The 15745-nt window shown below is 43.4% G+C and overlaps 1 protein-coding gene across 1 annotated transcript; it reads right to left on the reverse strand.

Moving 5' to 3' along the window:
• Positions 1 to 2282: 2282 nt before the first annotated feature.
• On the reverse strand, positions 2283 to 4288 carry LOC125316460. The gene is made up of 3 exons (XM_048284797.1): positions 3927 to 4288; positions 2941 to 3513; positions 2283 to 2592 (listed from the first exon to the last, which is right to left on the reverse strand). Exons 1-3 carry the CDS (start codon positions 4286 to 4288, stop codon positions 2283 to 2285), a joined length of 1245 nt encoding a protein of 414 aa, XP_048140754.1.
• Positions 4289 to 15745: the final 11457 nt, after the last annotated feature.

Here is a 15745-nt window from a genome sequence, read left to right on the forward strand (position 1 = left end):
CGGCGACTACGGTTTCGAGACCCAATCGAAACCGAACAAAATTTCGGGACTCGTCCGAATTCGTCACTTTCGTCCTTTCAATCCAAAAATTTGCACCGACTAAAATTCAATTATCTTCCTTTTTATTGAATTCGGGCAAATTTACAAAGTCGGAATTTCCCGGGCGTCACAACTTTCCCCACCTTAGGAAATTTCGTCCCCGAAATTACAAGATAGTCATGACTCTTCAAAAAGATACGGATAATTACTCTTCATAACTTTTTCGTTCTCCCATGTAGCTCCTTCGGTTCCATGGTGTTGCCAAACTACCTTGACTAGCGGAATCGTCTTGCTCCGAAGCATTTGTTCTTTCCTATCCACGATCTTGATTGGTCGTTCCACGTACGCAGCTCGCTCATCTAGCTCAATTTCTTCATAACTCAAAGACATGAGCGGGTCCGGTTCGTACTTTCTTAACATCGATACGTGGAATACATTATGCACTTGAGCTAGTCTTAGCCGCAACACAAGACGATATGCCAAATTTCCAATCCGCTCTAAAATCTCAAAAGGCCCGACATATCTAGGGCTCAACTTTCCTTTCTTGCCAAAACGAGATATCCCTCTCATAGGCGACACCTTCAGAAATACATGATCGCCCACTTGAAATTCCAAAGGTCTATGCCTCCTATCTGCATATCTCTTCTGGCGACTCTGAGCGCTCTTTAGTCCGTCTCTGATAACTTTGACAGCTTCCATAGACTATCGTACCAACTCGGGACCGGTGATTTTTCTTTCGCCCACTTCATCCCAACAGACAAGCGCCCCGCACGCTCTACCATACAATGCTTCAAATGACACCATCTTAATACTCTACTGAAAACTATTATTGTAGGCGAATTCAACCAAATGCAATCGCTCCTCCCAACCGCCTTTGAAATCCAAGACACATGCCCTCAGCATATCCTCCAGTGTTTGTATCGTCCTTTCGGAATGACCATCTGTCCGCGGATGATAAGCCGTACTAAACCGCAGCTTTGTTCCTAGAGCAATCTGCAAACTCTTCCAAAATGTGGCAGTGAACTTGGGATCACGATCCGAGGTGATCGTCACCGGCACTCCATGTAGTCTCACAATATGCCTCACATACAAATCTTCATATCTGTCCAAGGCGAAGTCTTTTCTTACTGGAATGAAGTGCGCCGACTTCGTCAATCTGTCTACCACAACCCATATCGAATCATGTCCTCTCCGACTTCTTGGCAATCCCATTACGAAGTCCATAGTGATATGCTCCCATTTCCACTCTGGAATCTCCAAGGGTGGCAACAGTCCTCCAAGCTTATAGTGTTGCGCCTTGACTTGCCGACGTGTCAAACACTTAGCCACATGCTTGGCTATATCCGCCTTCATGCCATTCCACTAATAATGTTGCTTCAGATTCTGATACATCTTCGTACTTCCAGGATGGATACTATAACTGCTATGATGTGCCTCCGATAAGATATCCTCCCTCGGACTTTCATCGAGCGGCACAACTAGATGTCCTCTAAACTTTAGTATCCCATCCTCGGCCACTTGAAAATCAACCCTTCGCTTAGTTGAGTCTTCTTGAAGAATCTTTTGAACAATGGGGTCCGTCGATCGTAGGGTTTTAATTCCAGTCCGCACTTCCGGCTCAATTCTCAATGTAGCCACTAGACTCGACAGATGACTTATCTCCAACTTGAAGTTTAAGTCTCTCACTTGCTCAAGCGGATGCCATTCACTCACACATAATTGAGCAATCGCCGATTTTCTACTCAGGGCATCTGCAACCTTATTCGCCTTGCCCGGATAATACAATATCTCGCAATCATAATCCTTAAGTAGCTCCATCCATCGACGCTGCCTCATGTTCAACTCTTTTCGAGAAAACAGATACTTCATGCTCTAAGGATCGATATACACTTGAAAACTTTCTCCGATCGGATAATGCCTCCAAATCTTCAAAGCAAACACGATCGCAGCCAACTCCGGTTCGTGTGTCGGATAGTTCAAGCGATGGGGTTTCAATTGGCGAGATGCATACGCTACTACCCTTCCATGTTGCATCAGCACACAACCTAGACCTCTGAGAGACGCATCACCGTAGATCTCGAATCCTCCAGGACCAGAGACGGAATCGTTAATACAGGAGCCGTAGTCGCCTTATGCTTAAGCTCTTGAAAACTACGCTCGCACGGGTCTGTCCATTTATACTTCACATCCTTCTTCAACAGCTTAGTCATAGGCGAGGCTATAGCTGAAAACTTCTCCACGAATCATTTATAGTAGCCTCGCCAATCCCAAGAAACTTCGATCTCCGTTACTATCGTCGGTCTTGGCCAATCTATAACTGCCTCAATCTTTGACGGATCCACAGTGATTCCTTCACCGGGAACCACGTGGCCTAAGAACGCCACACGAGCTAACCAAAACTCACACTTACCGAGCTTGGCAAAAAGTTGATGCAATCTCAGAGTCTCCAACACAATCCTCGGGTGTTGCTCATGGTCCTCAGAACTCTTCGAGTACACCAGGATATCATCTATGAATACTATGATGAAGCGATCTAAGAGTTCTTTGAACACTCTATTCATTAGGTCCATAAAAGCAGCAGGAGCATTCGTTAAACCAAACGGCATCACTGTGAACTCATAGTGTCCATAACGCGTCCTGAATGCGGTCTTCGGTATATCTTCCTTCCCGATCCTCAATCGATGGTATCCGGTCCGTAGATCAATCTTAGAAAACACCGATGCTCCCTGGAATCGATCAAACGGATCATCAATCCTAAGCAGTGGATACTTGTTCTTGATCGTCACTTGATTCAACTGCCCGTAGTCTATACATAACCTCATAGAACCATCCTTTTTGTTGACGAACAACACTGGTGCTCCCCATGGCGACGTATTGGGGCGGATAAATCCTTTATCCAACAATTCTTGCATCTGCACCTTAAGTTCCTTTAGCTTTGACAACACCATCCTACACGGCGCTTTAGAGATTGGCTTCATTCCCGGAGCTAACTCCATCACAAACTCTATTTCCCTTTCCGGCGGCAATCCAGGCAATTCTTCGGGAAAAACGTCTAGAAACTCACATACTACAACAATATTCTCCAACTCGGTTTCCCCAACGGACGTATCCACTACTGCAGCTAAATAACCTTGGCAACCACTTTCCAACAGCTGAGTCGCTTCTAGGGACGAGATTACTACGATCAAGGTTTCTCCTCGATTTCCCAAAAATTCAAAACCGGCCCCATCCAATGGCCTAAATTGAATCGCCTTACGATAACAGTCCATCGTGGCCCTTTGCTTCGTTAACCAATCCATTCCCACGATCGGATCAAAATTGTACATCTCCGGTACAACCAGATCTATCTCACTCTCATGACCATCTACCATTAGTCTACAACCAGGACAGCTTACAGCAGCTATTACGTTATCCTTTAAAGGTGTAAACACCTTAACAACCACATCTAATGGTACCACAATCAATCCATACAGTCTAACAAATTAATCCGCAACAAAAGAATGCGTAGCACCAGGGTCAAATAAAGCATAAGCTATGCTATTCTGTAGAAGGACCGTACCTATGACGGTCGGTGAGTCTTCGCCTCATCTCGGGTGATCGCAAACACTCGTCCTTACGTCCGTGGTCTGTTCTAGTAATTTGGTGGTGCGATCCTTCCAACTTGGCCTTCCCGTAGCTTGACTTGTTGCCTCTGTGGGCGGTCTCTCACCAGATGGCCCTGCCGACCGCATCCAAAGCAGACTCCATGCATTGGACACGGACCGGATCCATGCCTCCGATTACACAGGCGGCAGACATCGTCTCTGCGAGGCATCGGCTTACTAATCGCTCCTCGACGATTAGGCGGAACATTGAATCTGTTACCCCGCATCGGCCTCTTCCCTTACCGAATATCTCTTCTATTCGAGGGTGCGAATCGCGATCCAGAAGCGGCGGCCTTTTTGGTCAAATCTTGCTCTACCATCCGCGCTCTCTCATAAAGGTCATTGTAATCCTTCGGGTTGAATGGTATCAGCACACTTCTGATCTCGGGCTTCAACCCATCTTTGAACCTTCTAGCCCTATCCACAGGGTCTTCAACCAATCTCGGAGCATACTTGGACAGTTCAGCAAATTTGGCTTCATACTGATCAACCGTCATCCGGGTTCGACCCAGGTGAAAGAACTCTGCCATCTTTTGTTCCCTCGCGGTGTCGTAGAAATACTTTCCATTAAAAGCCTCCACGAAGGCATCCCACGTCGGGACCATACCCTCGGGAAACACTCTATCCTTGGTAGCTCTCTACCATGTACTTGCGTTCCTTTGCAATTGGTACACGGCCAGGGTGACCTTATCCTCATTGGTACACCTCAACAGGTCAAACACTTTCTCCGGCTCCTCGATCCACAAAGTGGCAGCTTCGGGATCTCCGCTCCCAGAGAACTTGGGCGGCTTCAGCTTAAGAAATTGCTCCACCAACTTTTGGGCCAGGTGCCCATCATTTACAGCTCCAACTAATCGATTCACAGGTGAGACTTCAGAAGAAGCAGCGGCGACGGCAGCATCCCGATTCCTCACTTGCTGCCCCATCAAGTCTCCAATAGCTCCCAGAGCTTGCAGAATTCCAGCCATAGTTGGCTCTTGCCCAACGGCTCGGCAGCCGCGCGACGCTCTATCTTCCTCCAAAATCTCTCCTATTGGACTGACAGGCCTAGTCCGGGGTCCTCGGGATACTTTTCTACCACGCTAGCTCATTTTGCGTGCAAATTACGGAGTCCCGCATATCCCATAGCAAAGCGCGGTCAGAAAGCGGCCCCACAACTTAAATCCACAACAACAATCACATGCATAATGATTATTAGCCCACTAACTATCCCATTTCAATCGCTCCTTATCACTCCGGGCCAATGACCGGATGGATCAGGCCGATCTTGCTCTGATATCACCTTGGGCGGGGATGTCGCACCCCGACTCTCAAGCTCGCGACATCCCTACCTTACTCGCCTCGGGTCATGAATGATAGTGTCCCAGGTAGGCTATCAACCTATGAAATTACAGCGCATGCGAAACGTGCAATCCTCCCGCACAACAACAACAGTATGATAGAATAGTAGGAAAATCAACACAGTCAATTCATCAAAAACAATTTCATTAAACAACCATAGCAGACTAATCTTAACCCTACTGAGCTACGTAAAATATGCATAACCCCATACTTCGGGGCCGCTCACTATGACCTCAAAAAGACACGGGGTCAGGTAAGGTTAATCCTTCGTCTACTCCTAAAAATCCTACCACAATCCTCTCGGTTCAACGTCCACGGCCTTCAAGACTGCCTGAAAAAATGTTAACCACAACGGGGTGAGAAATTAATCTCGGTGAGCCAACGCCTAAGCTCGGTGAGGACGTTGATTCGCTTAGACACCCTAAAAAGCAATCACATCAGCACAAAATAGATATTTCAATCACAGGCAAACTTACCCTCCAGGCCACACGTAATGCAATGCAGACTCGACTCAACAGTCAACCAACCAAATCAATTCACCACTGCAAAGCATCACATCACTTGGATGCACAGGACACCATACGTAGTCCGTTTATTATCAGATCCAACCCGTAGGTCCAAGACAATAGTCGGTTGGTGCTCTCTTGGCGTGACCAGGCATCGTCCCTTACTTCCGGCGACGGCCTCTGATAGTCTATGTGACTCCGCTCGACCAACCGTAAGACAATGATTGTCGACACGGCACGGAGCTAACAAGAATCCTTAAAAGGCTTCGGCCCATCACAAGCTGCGACCGGCAAACGTACAGCCATAAGACAATGATCGACGCGCATCCAAAGAACCGTAAGACAATGATTGGCTGGATCGAACGACCGTAAGACAATGATCGTCAGAATTATCCCATTATGTGACCACTCAGGCACTTCGACAACTAGCCGGTTCATTTCTTGGATTTAGGTCGAATGCTTATACAGGCATGTTCAAATACTTGGCCCAAGGCCGTTTTCTTCCAAAAACATGCAATTTTATCTCATATGTGGTCACATGAATGCGCAATTAAATTGACCGACACATCGGGCAATTTGGGGCGATTATCCTCTAATCGGACCCCCACAGCAATCAACAGCCAAACCGGTACTCACAGCCAATAATTCAACTAATCAATTGCACCGAGTCGATTATTAATCCCAATTTCAATTCCAATTGCGCACTCGTCTTTAACCTATCGCTCGCTTGCGATCAATCAATTCAATCAGTCAAATCAATTAATTTTAAATAGGCATAGAGTCCTAACTAATTAGACTAACTTAACCAATTAGGGCCATTGAACCTAAACTAAGTTTCTAACCTAAACCGGCCCTAATCGAGCTACCTAAATACCTAATAATCTAATTAAACTAATCCGAATGTAATTAGCGTCCTAACCAAGAGTTAGGGGCTAACTCAAAAATTTAATTGCTCGGGCGGTCTCAAATCGGGCGGCGACGACATGAACTCGGCCCGGCTCGACGACGACAATTAATAGCGACTCGCGATCCAACTCGAGCTTCGGGCTCCAATTCGGTTTGGGACGACCCGCACGACTGGGCGACACTTCGAGAAGGTGGCACAAGACTGCGGGGTGGCGGCCGGAGCTGGTCGGAACAGTGGCGGCCGGGCGTGAACAATGGCGGCCAAAACAGGGGCAGCAGCAAAACGGGGGTGTCGGGGGCTGTTTTGTGGGGTTTTGGGTTGTGCAAAGGTTGGGGGAAGCTTGGCCAAGGTTTGGGGGTCTTCGGGGTGGCCGAAGGTAGCGCCGGAGGCGGCGGTCGGTAGCCGGAGGCGGCGGTTCCAAGTTGCACGTAACCGGTGCGTGAATGTCTGGGGTCGTTTCAAAAACAGGAGAGGTCGTCGAGGCTGATTTTGAGCTCCACGGCCGGCGGTCGGCCTCCAGCGGCTCGGGGGGACGATGAGGGATGGATGATGACGGCTCGAGGTGGTCGGCGGAGGATGGGTCACGGCGGAGGAGGCCAAAACAGCGGCCCGAATCGGCGACACGAAAACAGGGGATGAGGAGCTTCGGTCCTGTTTCGGGGTTGATCGGTGGCTCCGCGGCGGCACACGGCGGTAGGACGGCTTCGGGGGGTCGAGGGGGAGGTGGAGTGGTGGTGGGTGGCGGCCGGAAGAGGCTCGGGGTGGCCGGAGCAGCCCAAGACGCCCACGGACGCGCAACGGGGCAGCCCGACGTCGGGAGGCTTACGTGGCGGTCCGGCGGGTTCAGCGACGACGACCGGTGGTCGGACGGTGGCTGAGTGGTGGTGGAGTGGCGGAGCAACGTTCGGAGGTGATGGTCGCACAAAAATGACCAAGGAAGAAGAGGATGTCTTCGGTTCTAGAGGGGGTCATGCACAACACAAAGGAGAGCGAGGCGGATGGGAAAGAGAGGAGGGGAGAAGAGAGAGAGAAAAAGTCACGTGGGTTTGACTGGGGGGCTAGTTTGACCGAGGTGGGGCCCACCCATCTCTTCAATTTTATAGATTTTTGTCTCACATGAATAATATCTAAGGGCGGTTCCGTAATTTGGCAAATCATGACCGATTGGATTTTTGGCTCAACCGATTGGGGATAAAATTTGGATTTTCACGGGCTAGGTTCGGTTCGGAAAATTTTAGGCGCGAGGATAAAAAGTCCAAAGTCGCGGTGACCATGGTTTCGAGACCCAATCGAAACCGAACAAAATTTCCGGACTCGTCCAAATTCGTCACTTTCGTCCTTTCGATTCAAAAATTTGCACCGACTAAAATTCAATTATCTTCCTTTTTATTGAATTCGAGCAAATTTACAAAGTTGGAATTTCCCGGGCGTCATGGACCCTCACCAAACTAGATCCGGGCAAGTGAGGAAGATGATTAAAGCTGCAATTATAAGAAGTAATCACGACAGACGAAATTTTTTGGCTAGATCCAAAAAAACATATCCTTTTCTTCCTTAAAAAAAGGTGACAAACCACATAGTTGATGATGATTCAGGGAGTCACAAAGTAGCCTTTTTCCCTACGCGTATTTTGCTAATCAAATTGCTTTTCGGAGACGGTCAAAGCTATAGTTTATATTTTTCCCTTGCTAGCCCTTGGAAAGGTCGCCGGCCCACGCCGAGGTGCCGGCAATCCCATGGGCGGTGGTGCAACGACCATTGGCATGAGCAAGCCCTCTCCCTTGTGTATTCGTCTTCTTCCTTGTTTTTCTGTACTTTTAATTTTTTAAATTAAAAAATAGAAAAAATAAAAAATAAAAAATAAAAAGTAAATGATGATAATACCCTTAACCATTTGGTGATTTAGGCCCTTTTTTTAGGCTGATATTGATACTTCAAACCCTTATTTTAAATAATATTCACTTTAGTTTCAAAGAAGGCACTTTGAGCTCTTATTTGAAATAAAGTTCACTTTACACCCTTATATGAGAAAATGATGACACTTCTGGCCCTTATTTAGAATTTATCCTATATTATTGGCTAATTTGTTGCCTCCCTAAATTCCTTTCCGAGCTGGAGATTTCGAAATAATTGCTATCCAAAACTCTTATCGGAATGAAATGATAGTGAAAGATGCTCCACAGGAACAAAAATCATCGCCCATTTCTTTCTTGTACTTCCGAGCATTGTCCAAATGGGAGGCAAGATGCGAGAGCCCACTATAGGGCCACCGGTTTCACCAATAACCTGGTGTAATTGTTACCAAATCTTGAACACATCAACATTTATTGATTTAATTTCAGCCTATAGAACTCGCGACAATTATAGTAGCGGAAAAATTGTCCTCGCAAAAATTAACCATCCAACTAAAATTTCCTACCCATTCTTCTAAATCGGAATCCTTAGAATTTGAACTTCTATGCCATGAGCATCCTTTCCTTTCAGCATGCCAATCTTCAATTCCTTTTTCGGTTGGTTTGGATGCAAATTCTAAAGCTTCTTCTTCGTAGATAAATCCATTATTCTTGAGTAATGCTTTCACAAAATTTTCATGTCCTTCTCTCAACCTTGTATTACAAACGGCTTTCATGACAGCTCTAGCAAGTCTGGTTTTTCTTTCTAGATAAAAAGCAGCTTCTTCAACCGAGAAAGAATGTACCGCATTTACAAGTTGTTCAGTTTCCTATTTCTTTTGGTGCACATGGGTTGAAGTAGATGTTGGAGTAGATGTAGAAGGCACAAAATTTATAGGAATTTTAACTAGAAAGAGCTTGAAAAATGTTCCAAATCTAGATCAATGACAACTCTAAAGTTCTCTGTCTTCTTGCCCAGTTGTTCCACTTTCAAAAAGGCAAGACCGCATTTTCAAACATGTTTTCCCTTAGCTTCATGAATTCGTGAGCCAGGGAAAAGTACACTAGAAGTGCCATAATTTTTGTACAGTGTTCACTTGAGTGCTATAACTTTCAAAATGTTCACTAAAGTGCCATAACTTTCAAAAATTATTCACTTGAGTGTCATGTTGAAGTAGACGCCCAAAAAGCCGACGTGGGTACCGGAAACCTGACGTGGCTCACCGGAAAGATGACGTGCCATGCCGGAAAAGTTACTGGAGCACTCAAGTGAACAATTTTTGAAAGTTATGGCACTTAAATAAACGTTTTGAAAGTTATGGTACTCAAGTGAATGCCGTATATAAGTTATGGCACTTCTAGTATACTTTTCCCCATGAGCCAATTTGCCTTTCATTTCATCAACTTCCCGAAACAGGGTCTTGTGCAAGTCTTGAACTTATAGTTTCAATTTATTCTGAAAGTGTAGAATGTCCTTTTGTAGTTCAAAGTCGGTATCCTCCCTCATATCCTCTTCTTCTTCTTCTGCCCGAGTACCCGTATTCTCAGTTGACTCTCCCTCAAGTTGTGTTTCTTTCACTTCAACATGCTCCATTTCATCTCCCGCACCATCTTCCGTATTCTCATTAAGGAAGACATGATATTCATCCACCATCTCTTTATGGTGTATCTCTTTTTCTTCTTCTCGGTTTTGTTCTTTCACACTTTACTTTTATAGCAGCTTCTCTTTCCTTTTGAATTTTCAGTCTGAATTGTTTAAGGGTGAGATGATCCTCATCTTCCGAGTCGTTCACAATATGCTATGAATGATCATAGAGATTGTTTAGATTTGTAGAACCTATCATGCCCCATGGCCTTCTGCGAGCGATGCATCCCATTTTGCTTTTCCTTTATAATTCGCTCGTTGCCAATCCCAAGATTCGAACACACGCGACCAAAAAAAAAAAATGAACATGCATGCGGAAGCATTCCCAACTCCATACACAAATAATAAAAAGGGCAACTCGGGATAATAATATGTACATACCATAAAGCCAGAGGAGTTTACGTAAGATCATGGTTTAAAACTTACACGTGGAACCTAAGGGTCGTAAGGGTCAGAGGACAACCAAAAGGTACAACTAGGGTTCTTACTAAAGTCCCTCTCACATACGAGGACTTTTCCAAAAAGGTCCAACCTGAACTCATACCACTAGTCGGTACTACTAGTCTCCTCTTCATCTTCGTCCTCATCTTCATCGGGGTCGTAAAATGAGGTAGTATTATGGTCAATGTCTTCAATCGTGGAGATCTCGATCACCTCTATATCCTCCTCGACGGTCGGGATCTTCCTAGGTACATTCCTCGACCCTACTACAGAGACTTCTACCTCGACGCCCTCACGAATTGGGTGACACCAACTAGGTACGACTTCCCTAGGGACTTCCGTTGGCTTCAATGGACCTAATGTACTATCTCTAATACGACGGAACCAAGCCTCAAAACGATAAGGCGTCCAATGCTCTTTACCCTCATCAACCCAAATAGAAGTACACTTTCTAATGTACACGATTCCCCAACCATCGGGAAATTCATCAAAGTAGCAGTCATTTCTTTGGGGTCGCCCATGCATACGGGTAGCATCTTCAAGGTCCGGGGTAAAAAAAAAAGAGAGATCCCACGACGGGGTGAGATTTACATCCGAGTAAGCTAATCCTAAACCTAAACCAGGCTATTAGTACCTTCGGAGACATTTAAAAAAGAAAAAGTCACAAAGCAATGCACGTAGCATGAAACAACAACGCATGTCAACATGCATGGCATAACAATCACAGTTTCAAAGCATAGCTCATCATATGACCAACTTTATGTATTAGCATGATAACCATATCATATGCCATGGTTAAATTCTCATTTTTCCATAATCTCTCAACTCGGTGATTAGGCCCGCGTCAATACGCCTCAAGCCATCATTCTCAATCCATGGTTAAACCCACATATACTACGCCTCAGGTTGTAACAATTTCCGAAACCTGCGTTCCAACGCATCGGGTTCCCCAATGCCATCTCGATGGCCTGTGTTGACACGTATCAACTTACCTCGCATGACTAAGACCCAGGGTATAACTTCTCCCCACATGGCACAAGTCCCAAGGTAAACTCATATCTCGTTTCCATGCACTGGCCAGTTCACACGTTATGGAAATCAAATTTGGTATGGCCTCAAAAATAAATTTCACCCTAAGGTAAACTCACATTGCTCACTCACCCAAAAATATTCATGCTCAAAGCATACGATTAAATCAAATTCATCGTCGCAATTCATATTTCAGGCATGACACCTCATGATCAAGAAGCCACAGCTTCAATTCAACATTTTCTAAGCATGGTAAGAGTCATTCAATCAAAGCAAGTCATCAATAACCTCAATCCACCAAAACAGCCCACTCTTTGACCTCCATGAACAGGTCCACTCACAAGAAAACTGACATTGATCTTCTGGCCTTTTTAGAAAAAAAATTTCAAAATCTTGTACTTCTAGGTCTTGTGGACATGTGGGCGAAAACGGAGCTCAATTTGGATATCGGACGACTTAGAACGACGCATTTCAAAATCGGTGTGCGCTGAAAACGGGATTATACGGCTCTCGGGTCATCAACATTTTTCACACAAAACAGCCATTGAAACTCCATCAATCCAACTTTAAACCATCAATTAGTAACCTAACATCCTAATAGAAAGTTAGGGATAACTTACCTAGCAAAATGGGACTAGCTTAATCCACCAAGTGAAGCCTCAAGATCCAACTTCAATTCTGTCCAAAAACAGGGCAGTATACGGTTTGAGTTCAATTGCGCAAGTTAGCCATGAAACCACTTCTAAACTCCAATCCATCACAAAACCAACTTGCTAAAACTTTGTTCTACATGTCTAAGAAGCTCACCGATGTTGACACCTAAATTTTAATTTTTCTAAAATCATTCATTTCAAGCATAAAATGAGAACTGGTCATAGTTTTCACCAAAAATAAATTTCTCATGCATTGCATATTTACTTTTTGTCAATCGTGCATATCATTGTATTTAGGCCAGAGAAAGTAATTGCGCTTAAATTGACAAGCAAACAGATTTGGCATCACATCAAAAATTCGGCTAAGCATGGGGAGATTGCCGAAAATTATAAGAGGGTTTGAACCTATTTTCATATTTAATTCAGCCCATTTATGCTCATTTAAATGTTAAAGGCTCTTAATTAATTATTCATTTAATTAATTAAAGCCCAATTTGAGCCCGAGAGTGCGATCAAGCCCGCAAGAGGATGAAATTCGGATAGCCCACGATAGTCCGGTTTGTGAGGAATTTTAATGGGATCGGACTCTCGAAGATCAGAAATTTAATCCGACGGTCATTAATGAGTCATATTAGTTTATAAATATCTTGTTATGGCTTAGGGTTAAAGGGAGGCCAATCAATTGTCACACACGGCCAAAGAGAGAAGTCTTCTCTTCACGTTTTTAGGTTCGTAGAGCGCAACATCGAATTCACGGCCATTGAGGGTGCTCACATTCTGACCTCCACAAGACAGTTCACGACAAAAGAAGAGAGAGCTCTCTCGCTGCTTTTAATCCTCAATCCAGGAGCTGCAAGAAAAGAAGAGACGCCATAAAAGATAAAAGCACGAGGGGGGTCTTCACGTTCTGAACATCAAAAGAAGCCTGGAGGTTATCCAAAAGGAGGTGGGTTTCATCTTTATTCTTTTATCACATCCTATTGACTGAAGTTGCAGAGTGGAATTAGGGAAAGCCATGCCTACGTGATTTGTGGTCTTGAGCAATAAACTCCAAAGAAGGAAAAGACAACAGAAGGAAAGTGTAAATCCAAGACGTCGGTGGCCTCGAGCAACATCTATAAGTCAAAGAAATCCACGAGGAATTTGATATCACTTATTATGGTCGGTCTTCTTGCGTTCGATGAGCCTTGCATCAACAAGTCATGGAGTCGCTCTTTTCCTTGTTTATGCATATTTTTTTTCCCTTTTTTTTAAGCCTTTGACGAGCAACCAATCGAAGTTTCCCTGCAATATTCTGATCTTCACCACCAGTAACACAAATTCTAGTGTGCACCCAAGCACACTCACAGCTATATACACTGTCCAGCCATAAACCGCCTCTGTCCAGCCCCATAAGAAGGTTGATTGGTCACTGTTTTGCTATAATTTGATGATCTAATCTTGTCTTTATTTGTGCTAGATCGTTTGGGAGTTGTCTTTGGCGAATTGAGCTAAAAAAGGGACTACTTTTGGGTGAAATTTCTAGATTGTGCGTGTGCTGGAAATTGCTTTGAAAAGGAATGAATTTCTTGTCTCTTGGTTGCAATCCATGCTTTGTTAATTTGGTAACATGCCTACGTCCTTGCATCTCAATGAACATAAAGGATTTGCAATCAAAACTAGAAAATTTAAGCTTTTCCATCCAACTTTTGCTTGAGCTGAAAATTGGAGCTCTTGATGCAAATTCTGATTTGTTTAATAATCCACTTTGATTGATGAATTCAATCGAACCCTATGACTGCTCTTGAGAATTTATTGAATTGTACTTGGAAAATTAACTTTTCTCAAAGTCATGATTGTTCGTTTTTTTAATGATCAAATTGGATAGATTTGAAAAGGTAAGAACTTTGGATCAATTTTCAATATACACCTCTCTTGGCTGAAATTTGCATGTCATGGATTAGCGTTGTTTTGATGTTTATCTCAATTGGTTGAGTTGATGTTATCCCGTTGGTTGTTCAATCTTATCTCATGTGAATTGGATAACGATCATGTGTATAACCTTTATCTAATCTATGGGAATTTTCGAATTGGATAACATTTAACTTGTGAATAATCTTTTGCTTTGGATAGTTATCTCACATTCATTCCATTGGTTATATTGCCTTATCTTTTATGGGTGCTCATGTCATGGATACGTTTTGTGTTTAATTGGATGTTATTTGGTCGTTGTGGATAGACTTTTGATTCCAATGATTATCTTTAACATGTGAATCGGTTGGGATGATTATTTGATCTTATCTCTCGGTAAATTTTTCAAAGCATTTGATTAGAGCTAATTTTTGCATTTGACTGGATAATTATCCCATTTTTTGAGAATTATCTGAAATTAAATTTTCAAATCCCAAAGATAATTTCTCAAATTAAAAGTGGATCAATTTTTTTGGATGAGGGAATGTAGACCCCAATGCCATATTTTTGGCCACCCCTCTCATATTTTCAAAATATCCAAAATAAATTGACTCATTTTTATTTTATTTTTGTCGTGCTGTCTGTTTTTGATTTGTTATAAAATTTGCACATCTTTAAACAAACATGCTCATAATATATGCTCCTCTATGTGCCTAGACCTGTCGGAAAAATAAACCACGTGCCTTGTCCATGATCTTATGGAATGGGATGGTGATTTAGTATAGAAATTTGTATTTTGACCTTTGGCAAAAGGGATGTTGTTTTTCTATACACATATTCACATACTGGTTCGAATCCTTGAGGATATAGTGGATAAAATCTCGTTTTAGCCCGGATCTTTGGGAATGAGAGGATTTTCAGAAAAATCAGAAATTAAAAGTATATTGTGGACATTTTTGTTTAATTTTGTTCGGATTTTTTATCGCTTTTGAATGTTTTCTTTCATTACTGAAAATACCAAAAAAATCATCCTCTGGAGCATAATATATGGTCTCATATTATATTTTTTTCAAAAAAAAATCAAAATCATTCAAATCACATCGATCAATCAAAAAGGGATTTTTCATGAAATTGGTACCGAAAGGGCATTAATTTTTCCAATTAATGTAACCAAGTCCCCGAACCCATTTTTCTCTAGTGCGCAGAAATAAAATAGTTCTCCCTTTATTTTATTAAGGTTTCTAATCAACCTTCCGTAAATGATTAGTGGCGGCTCCACTTGAATATTTTTTTCATGAATAAACCTAAGTTGCGATTCGGTAGGACTTGGGAGGGTCCGAATTAGGTTAGTTGATTTAATTAACTTGATAATTCGTTAGCCTAAATTTTAGGTCACGACAACCGAAGATTCCGAAGCAAATCGACGCCCTCACGATCTTCGAACGACCCGATTCCTCACGGTCAGCAAACCCCCATAATCTGTCCAAGAAAATCTACCTCATTTCAGCCATGAAAACCCATCTTAACCCTACCAAACTTGTAAACACAGCTCATCAAACCCTTATGATATGTCTTAATAGTATGGCACCAAAAATTTGAAGCAAAAAGAGCCCTTTAAGCGAGCAAAATTGAACTTTTCCTAAAATCGGATTTCTAAACTGACACGCCTGACCTTTGCTCAAAGAAACACTTCCATAGGGAAAACTACTTGGCCAATCGGAGCTCATAATATGTCCTTAGAAAGATAACACGATAAGA

Source organism: Rhodamnia argentea, chromosome 9 (assembly GCF_020921035.1).
Source record: "Rhodamnia argentea isolate NSW1041297 chromosome 9, ASM2092103v1, whole genome shotgun sequence".
NCBI classification, from domain to species: Eukaryota; Viridiplantae; Streptophyta; class Magnoliopsida; order Myrtales; family Myrtaceae; genus Rhodamnia; species Rhodamnia argentea.

What these genes read in the sequence shown, in the direction of transcription:
- LOC125316460 (XM_048284797.1), bottom strand. Translation starts at nt 4,288, where the DNA reads ATGGTCCCGACGTGGGATGCCTTCGTGGAGGCTTTTAATGGAAAGTAT. An exon ending in TCGAATAGAAGAGATATTCG is followed by an intron (nt 3,514 to 3,926) that starts GTAAGGGAAGAG and finishes TTAATTTGTTAG; the next exon opens with ACTGTATGGATTGATTGTGG. An exon ending in AAGGTGCAGATGCAAGAATT is followed by an intron (nt 2,593 to 2,940) that starts GTTGGATAAAGG and finishes CCTAATGAATAG; the next exon opens with AGTGTTCAAAGAACTCTTAG.